The sequence below is a fragment of the Colobus angolensis genome, unplaced genomic scaffold (genome assembly GCF_000951035.1).
Source record: "Colobus angolensis palliatus isolate OR3802 unplaced genomic scaffold, Cang.pa_1.0 Scaffold43, whole genome shotgun sequence".
NCBI classification, from domain to species: Eukaryota; Metazoa; Chordata; class Mammalia; order Primates; family Cercopithecidae; genus Colobus; species Colobus angolensis.
The window spans coordinates 4570131-4579138 of NW_012117710.1; the positions used below are offsets into that span (position 1 = coordinate 4570131).

A 9008-nucleotide genomic window follows, 5' to 3' on the forward strand; every position below is an offset into this window, starting at 1 on the left:
CTAGCCGGGTGAAGTGGCGGGCGCCTGTAGTCCCAGCTACTCGGGAGGCTGAGGCAGGAGAATTGTGTAAACCCAGGAGGCGGAGCTTGCAGTGAGTTGAGATCCGGCCACTGCACTCCAGTCCGGGCGACAGAGCGAGACTCTGCCTCAAAAAAGAAAAAAAAAAGAATATTTCATCGTTTCCCTGGCACCAGAGGAGGCTGGAGGTTCTCTGGACTTGGGAGCTCCTCCTGGATCACTGGGGGCTCACCCTGGTCCAAGTATTCCCGTGGCATGCACCCGTGGTGTGCTGCCTTGATTTGTCCTCCATGACTCTGGTTGCTGAAGCAGAGGGTTCTTGCTGACAAGAGAAAGAAAATTCAGAAGGCTGTTCGGGTTGCAGAGAGTTCCTAATGTGCGTCGGGACGTATGGATCTTGATTTGTGGTCGCTGAAAACCACTGAAGCCCAGGTAAGGAGAAGGGTGATCGTTTAAATACTTTGAGCACTCCAACCACAGCCGAACACTGCTGAGTCACGCAGCACCGTGTCTACCTGCGAGGCAGACAGCCTCACTGCCGAGCCTCCTCTGTCATGCAGCATTGGGTTGTAATTGTAATGCCTGTTGTCCAGGTAACCTGTCACCCGTGTGTCATTACAGCCGGCACACCACACGGCGGAGGCTGCGGGAAGACGAGAAGACACTTCTCGCCAATTCAGATAGGTGTTCACAGGGGAGAAAGCAAAACATCTTTTCGCCTGACTCACTTTACATCCAGAGACCTTGAATCAATGTTCCCACTCCGGCAGCTTGGCCTTCTGAGAACATAAACACCTCTGCTGCCCGAGCTTTTGTAATCTATATCAAAACATGTTCTTGCATTTCCAAAAGAGATAAACAGCGTGAACCACCAGCAGGCGCCTAGAGGAGAAAAAACTTGCTTATTTGCATAAATATTTTACTGTGGAGTGCTTTTAGCATTTAGAACTTTGGAGGGATGGGGTTGGAGGCCCCTGAGTACAGACATCCTTCCCTCACCCCCTAGCTGACGTCACATGCCCTTGACTGCTATTATGCTAACGTGATGATGCTAACGTGAGCTCTTCAGACCCACATGGGCCTGCCCTGGCCAGACACACGGGATCCCGCCCTGCCAGCAGGAGGGCCTAACATTTACCTTTAAGCTTATGACGAAGGGTGTGCGGGAACTCCGCTGAGAATCAGGAGCTCCAGCAAATGTGATCCCTGTTTGCAGATTCAGCATTTTGATCCCCAGCCCTCGGACGGATAAGCTGCAAAACCCACAGACCACGACATCTAGGCTCGGCCAGCGTGGGCCTCCTGGGGCCATTCAGTGGCTCACGGGTTCTCTGACCCACTCGCCCACCAACAGCAGCTGTAGAGAGATCAGCAGCACGTGCCCCTGATGGTCATGCTTTGGGGTCCTGAGCACTGGGGCCCCATGATGCTCACTGAACAGCACCTCTCAGACTATGCCTTTTGTTTCCCAGGGAAGTGCACAATTTATAAAAGGTTTGCAACTAACTGGGCATGGTGGCACACACCCGTAATCCCAGCTACTCAGGAGGCTGAGGCATGAGAATGGCTTGAACCCAGGAGGCGGAGGTTGCAGTGAGCCAAAATCGCGCCACTGCACTCCAGCCTGGGTAACAGAGCGAGATTCTATCTCAAAGGCTTTGCAGTCACCTAAAACCTCCGGACAGAAGTCCCCAAATCACTCTGTGTATAGCTCTGCGGCGTCAGTCTTCAGGCTGACCTGGAGCTGAGATGCCTACAAGGCTTCCAGCATCCAGCCTCAGCTCCTCAGTGCCACCTTCTTGTGTTTCGAGCAGTGGACCATTCTGGAACTTGTCTCAGGCCCGTGGCGCGGTCCCTTTCTGGATTCTGATTGTCTAAATGCGCAGTGCCGCCTCCGTCTTCCAGGTGTATTCAGAAACCCACTCAGGCCTCTCTCATTATGTTTTTAATCTTCTATTTGGATCAATGTGTCTCGTACTTGGCCTTGCTCCTTTTAATGCCTGTATTATCATAATTCACCCATACCCGTAAAAGCAGGACTCCTCGTAGGCTGCATTTTACTGCTGCTATTGATTCGGCCTGTTCATTCCTCCCTCGCACACGCCGCCGTCTTCTGGCCTTGCGTCGCTGAAGTTCAGCACGCCCGTGTTTCTGATCTCGCTGTAACTGTAATTACATAACTAGCCTTTTCCACGGAAACGCTCTTATCTCTGAACACCATCTATGATTATTCTCTAAAAATGCAAGGACTATTACTCAGCTGCTCCTTTGTGCCATTTATGTACAGAAAAAAAAAAAGCTGTCTTCTATTGTCCATCGAGTCTAGGACTTTTTAAACGTGGGAAGGTGAGCTATAGACCTTCATCTTTATGTTCAGCAGACCATGGTGTGGCAACCAGGTGATATTATCTTTATTTTAGGGCAAATAATAGGAAGGTACAAATAGAACCCAGAGGCCAAGGAATTTTCTTCCAGTGCCTAGGGAACCAGATCAAAGAGAAAAGAAGAACCCAGATTTCTGCAATTAGCAGGGATGGCGGTGTGCTTTGCAATCTGCATACATTATCTCACAGGGGCTTTGCCAGGCCTGCATCCTAAAGGTCAGGGGAGGGGAGGGCGACCCCACTGCAAACTCCCACCTTCCTCCTTCGGCCCAGCAGCACTGCCACACAGTGCACTATTAAGCAGTCATTAAAATGCATGTTTCTAAAGGGAAAACATGCTTTTGCTATCTTGTGCAGAAATCGCAGAATGAAAAACCCGTATTGAGTGTGGAAATCCGGGTTTGTTGAATACTCATATGCATAGAAAAATGATTACCAAAGGCCAGGCGCGGTGGCTTGCACCTGCAATCCCAGCACTTGGGGAGGCCGAGGTGGGTGGCTCACCTGAGGTCAGGAGTTCAAGACCAGCCTGACCAACATGGAGAAACCCTGTCTCTACTAAAAATACGAAATTAGCTGGGCATGGTCGTGGGTGCCTGTAATCCCAGCTACTCAGGAGACAGGCTGGAGAATCACTTGAACCCAGGAGGCAGAGGTTGCAGTGAGCCGAGAACACTCCATTGTACTCCAACCTGGGCAACAAGAGCAAAACAACGTCTCAAAAAAAAAAAAAAAGATGAATAGAGGCCGGACACAATGGCTCACACCTGCAATCCCAGCACTTTGGGAGGCTGAAGCAGAAGGATCGCTTGAGCCCAGGAGTTCAAGACCAGCCTGGACAACATAGCGAGACCCCATCTCTATTTTAAATTTTAAGAAATGATTAATAGCAAGAGATGCGAACTGAGAGTCAGGCAGAGGTTAGAACTTGCCCAAGGCCTGGGTCAGGACCCAGGTCTCCTGGCTCCCTACTGTCCAGTCAGGAGCTTCTGAGAGAGAGGCAAGGAACCACACACGAGAAACAGTCCACAAATCCAAGGCAGTGTATCCTTCAGGGCAGGTGAGGTGAGGCCCATGCAGGGCGGTGAAGGGGCACGTGCATAACCATGTAATGGAAGCCTGTGCAGTCTGTGGCATGGCCAAGGACAAGGCTCACCCTGGAGGGCAGAAGAGTCAGGTGGGGCCATTGATAGAAAGGAGGGTCTGTCAGCAAACCTCAGACGGCTTGGCAAGAAGAAACCGGTTCCCACATAATCCCCAAATCCTGCGATCCACAGGACGTGCCTTTGAACGACATCTTCATTTCATCTCAGGATCCTATTACCTCTAGCAATGGAATAATCTGAGCAGAGATAAAACATGGCGAAACAGTAAAGATTAAACAGTAATGAAAACACATCTGTAACCATGCCCTGCTCCTGAAAGTAAATAACACCTCATTAATTCAGACGTAGTCACTGAAAGGCAATGTGGATTTTGAGCGAGAAGTCTTAATCACGTACGACTCTCCAACATATTAAGTAACAAATCAAGGGAACTCAGGTAGGCTGGTGAGATCTGTAGGAAAGGCACGTTCCGGGCCATCAGGGATGCCGGGTAAGTCCCTCATTAGTTGCCTACTGGGGCCAGGCCTCCGAGCATCTTCCAGCCGGGGCTTCTCTTCACTCTTAGGGATAGGCATGTTTTTGTTTTTATTTTTGAGATGGAGTCTCACTCTGTTGCCCAGGCTGGAATGCAATGGCTCAATCTTGGCTCACTGCAACCTCCGCCTCCCGGGTTCAAGTGATTCTTCTGCCTCAGCCTCACAAGCAGCTGGTATTACAGGCACCCACCACCACGCCTGGCTAATTTTTATATTTTTAGTAGAAGCGGGGTTTCACCATCTTGGCCAGGCTGGTCTTGAACTCCTAACCTTTTAATCCACCTGCCTCAGCCTCCCAAAGTGCTAGGATTACAGGCATGAGCCACCGCGTCCGACTGGGGTAGGCATGTTTTTTCACACTGTGAAGAAGAAATCTCTTCAGCCACTGTGCAAAATCAGTGAGGTAATCCCACCTCGACAGTGTGGAGGGAGCAGGCTGAAACCCACGCATACATACATGAGTCTGTTTTTAACGCAAACTTGATTTCTGCTGCTTTAGGGAGAGATTTGTATCTCTTCATCTCTAGGAATGATATTCAAATGCCTGAAGTTACACCAGGCTGCACTTCATTCTTGATGGTTTTGGTTTTGTGTGTGTTTGTTTTTTTTATGTTTTGTTTTCTGTTTTTGCTGGAGACAGTGTCTTGCTCTGTCACCCAGGCTGGAGTGCAGCAGCACCATCTTGGCTCACTGCAACCTCCGCCTCCCAGGTTCAAGCTATTCTCCTGCCTCAGCCTCCTGAGTAGCTGGGATTACAAGCGCCCATCACCACGTCCAGCTAATTTTTGTATTTTCAGTAGAGATGGGGTTTCACCATTTTGGTCAGGCTGGCCTCAACCTCCTGACCTTGTGATCTGCCCACCTCAGCCTCCCAAAGTGCTGGGATTACAGGCGTGAGCCGCTGCGCCCTGCTGAAGTTTTGTATTTTTAGTAGAGACAGGGTTTCACCATGTTGGCCAGGCTGGTCTCAAAGTCTTGACCTCAAGTGATCCACCCTCCTCAGCCTCCCGATATGCTGGGATTACAGGCGTGAGTCACTGTGCCCGGCCGCTTTGCACTCTTTACCTGGCACTTTTGCATGATTTTTGAGCCATGTGAATATTATACATCTCAAGAAACTGTAACAGAATCTTGAGTGTCTTTAGATAAAAGGCAGCTTAAAAGCCTAGAAGGTCTCCAAGATGAACATTGATTCTGTGGCCAGAGATGCTTTTTCCAGGCAGAATGCAGCTGCCAGAGACCTTAGAATTAGGGTCATTCTCCTGGCCCCGAGGAAGCAGGACTCTGTTGGGGAATTTACACTTCATAGGGAAACTCCGGCCCAGGGAGTCCTGCTCTGTGGTCTGTTCAGTGCTGAGCACACGTCGTAGGTAGCCAGTCAGGCATTGCAAAGTTGGGGGTGTCACTCCTCAGCGTCCGGCTGGGGGCTCTGTCTGTTCTGGGCCCCTGTGCTGCCTCTGGTGGGCATTCACCACCCTGTCCTGGAACTGCAGGGCCTAAGGCGCCGACCCCGCATCGGTGCCTGTAGACAGGTCCTGGGAATGAGGTTCCATGAAGACTGTGTGAGGAATGATAACTCTGGTCATACCGGCCACTACAGGGTGAGGGACTGCTAGGGAAGGTGTCCTGCCAGCTGGAGGAGGGAGGAGAAGTCGTGACTACAATTGTTTCTAATAATATTAAAGCCAGGAGCAACCAGGTATGGCTGTGCCAGCCACGTCATCACCACCGTGAGCCCCCAGAGCCCTCCTGGCACCCCGTGAGGTGTCCTGTCATCTCCTTGCACCAGGTAGTCCAGCAAACTGAAGCTCGGAGAGGCGTCATGGCTTATCCACGGTCACATAGCAAATGATTGGCAGAGCGGGATTCCAGCCCAGAGATGCTCCCCCAAAGGCGTGTCCTTCTTCAAGGGGTCCGCTGGCTTCTCTTGGAGAGGACGCTTCTGCGTGGTGGGCCCTGGGGTGCGTGGTCCCGAGGAACTGGGGCCTGGTGAGGGGACGCGCTCCCTTTGCTCACGGATCGACGTGGGTGTTTACTTCCCCCAGGAAGAGTAGGCACCTGCGGGGCTCCAGCCCGGCTCCCTCATCACTTTCTCTCCGGGGACCCCTCTCTGAGCTTCACGACCTCGTCCTCATCCTCGTCATGTCCTTCCTGGCAGGCCTGCAGTCAGGGTCTGGCGTGGGAAGCGCTGGAGGGATGCAGCAGGGTCTCTGTCTGGATGTGCCCAGCGGTGTAGCTGCTGTGGTTACACCTTCCTTACCGTCAGGGTGCAGGGTGGCCAGCAGCCCCAAAGCCTCAGACTGGGTTTCCATTGTGTGCGCACAGCAGACTCCCTGCTCTCACTACGCAGGGGTGGGGGAAACGGGAGTCCTGGGAGAAGAGCTGGCCTTCTCTCAACCCTCACTATGCAGGGGCAGGGGAAACAGGAGGCCTGGGAGAACAGCTGGCCCTCTCCCAGCTCTCACTATGCAGGGGTGGGAGGAAGGGGAGGCCTGGGAGAACAATTGGCCCTCTCCCTACTCTCACTGTGCAGGGGTAGGGGAAATGGGAGGCCTTGGGGGAAGAGCTGGGCCTCTCCCTATTCTCACTGTGCAGGGGTCGGGGAAATGGGAGGCCTTGGGGGAAGAGCTGGGCCTCTCCCAGCTCTCACTACGCAGTCGCAGGCGGAAGGGGAGGCCCGGGGGAAGAGCTGGCCACCGTCTATAGGCTGCCCTCGGTCGGTCAGTGACTGGGAAGGAACAGAGTTCTAGCAGGGACACCCTTGCTGGAGGCCTGAGGCCAGCAGGGCCACATCCAGGAAGTCTTGGGACACCCAGTCCCCATTGTGGGGAGGATAGCCTGTCCGTTGGGGGCAGGGCAGTGGCTGTGACGGCCACTCTGGGGGCCTAAGTTCAGGGTCTTGCAGACACCTGGGCCTACAGGTGGTGGCGTCATGGACAGGGCAGCCAGCAGCTGCGACGGCCACTCTGGGGGCCTAAGTTCAGGGTCCTGCAGACACCTGGGCCTAGAGGTGGTGGTGTCATGGACAAGGCAGGGCGTGTGTCCCTGTCTGTGTGGTGGTGATGACGATGCTGACAGTGATCGGTGATGCCTGGGGCCGGATGCAAGGATGCACTTGAAGTCTGACCTCTGTGTAATTGTCCTCCCACCTCCCAGATGGCGGGCTGGGGAGGGACTCGTTAAACCTCTGGATGAGTGACAAGGCGCAGGAGCTGGCAGCATGCCTGTGAGCTCAGTTGCCCGTGAGCCAGAGACCCGAGAGCAGGAAGAGCAGAGAGAGGGAGGGGCTCACCCGGAACAGAGGCTGAGGGCGGGGGGCAGGCAGCGTGGGGTCGCTCGGCAGCTCCTCCGCACAGAGGGTGAGCCCCCAATGCAGAGGCCACTCCACGAAGAGGCAGCACTGGTGAGGCCAGGGTGCGACTCTTCCCCCTATGCATCCTCCCTTGTTTGACACCAAGTTATTAATTTTTTTGGAAGCCACAGCGCCCCATTATTTCTGGCTTCAATCAGCGCAGGAGCTCAGCCACCGGACCATACGTTGTCTCTGAGCCAGGCAGGGTGCAGAATGGAGCTGCAGAATTGACAAGGCTCCTCCAGACGCCAGTGGGGGGAGGCCCGGGGCGGCCAGTGGAGAGGGGTGATCGTTAGTAAGGAACGGCTGCTCAGCCCCAAGCCGCTCCCAGTTGAGGAACTTAGCAAGCCAGGAACCCTCCCTCACCTAGGAAGCACAGGGGGGTTCTGTAAGCGGAGCTGCCCTGGTGGAGCTGCTCAGGAGGGGTGGGGCCACAGAAGGGCTGGGTGGATGTTGCCAGGGTCCCTGGAGGGAGCTGGGGGTCAGAGGTGCAAGCAGACAGGGAAGACGAAGGAGGGAAGGAGGAATGGCAGCTGTGGAGCTGCTGTCCTGCCTGGGCAGGTCATGCTGCCATTGGCAAGAATTAAAGGACTTCCTCAGAGAAGGAGTGGGAGAGCCAGACTGTAGGAGGGAGGGAGAGGCAGAGACTGAAAAGGCACAGCCCTCTGCAGCCCCATGGGGAGCAGGGTGGGACCGGGTCCCTGCGGCATGCTCGCCATGTGCCAGCGTCCTCAGGAAAGATGAACCAATGTTCACACCTTGTTCCGGTGAAGGATGGAGCAGGAAACAAGCTCAGAGGGAAATCCACGCAGAACCCCACCATTCATCACGGCCCCAAGACCACCCTTCAGTGCACAGGCAGTGACCTCCTGGAATGGGGGAGACAGATGGCCTTGCTGGGGTTTCTACTCCAGGGGTCAGCACAGGGTGTGGGCACAGGGCTTCCCTGTGCTGTGAGTGAGTGGCTCAGCAGCTGTCTCCCGTGTCGCCTGCCCGCAGGGTACCAGATTGCCTACCGCCTGGCCAGCAGCAGCCCCCACACCTTCACCACCGTGGAGGTCGGCGCCACGGTGAGGCAGTTCACAGCCACCGACCTGGCCCCGGAGTCAGCATACATCTTCAGGCTGTCTGCCAAGACGAGGCAGGGCTGGGGGGAGCCACTGGAGGCCACGGTCATCACCACCGAGAAGAGAGGTAAGACCTTGGGGGACCCAGGGGTACTGCGGACATGGCGGGCACCGCTTCCTCAGTCAGGCCCTCTGGAGTCTGTGGGGTACCTGGGAGGCTTCGGCCTTCCCTTCGTAGAAAGAGAAGGGATGTGAGCATTTACAAAGCACCCATTGAGCCGACACGGAGCTGGGCACGTTATCAAACAGCATTGCATTCACACGTTCAGCCTCACACCTGCTCTCTCAGACGTGAGCATTGCATTCACACCTTCAGCCTCACATCTGCTCTCTCAGACACGTGAGCATTGAATTCACACCTTCAGCCTCACACCTGCTCTTTCAGACACGTGAGCATTGCATTCACACCTTCAGCCTCACACCTGCTCTCTCAGACACGTGAGCATTGAATTCACACCTTCAGCCTCACACCTGCTCTCTCAGAC

The 9008-nt window shown here is 54.4% G+C and overlaps 1 protein-coding gene across 1 annotated transcript in view; it reads left to right on the plus strand.

Annotated features, from left to right (window-relative positions):
* SDK1 (sidekick cell adhesion molecule 1) overlaps window positions 1-9008 on the plus strand; it is a gene marked incomplete at its 3' end in the record, with an annotated part of 662329 nt that overhangs the window by 528542 nt on the left and 124779 nt on the right. Inside the window, exon 32 of the mRNA XM_011957004.1 lies at window positions 8396-8590. Coding sequence (XP_011812394.1) covers window positions 8396-8590 — 195 coding nt within the window. The remainder of the gene's footprint in view (window positions 1-8395; window positions 8591-9008) is intronic.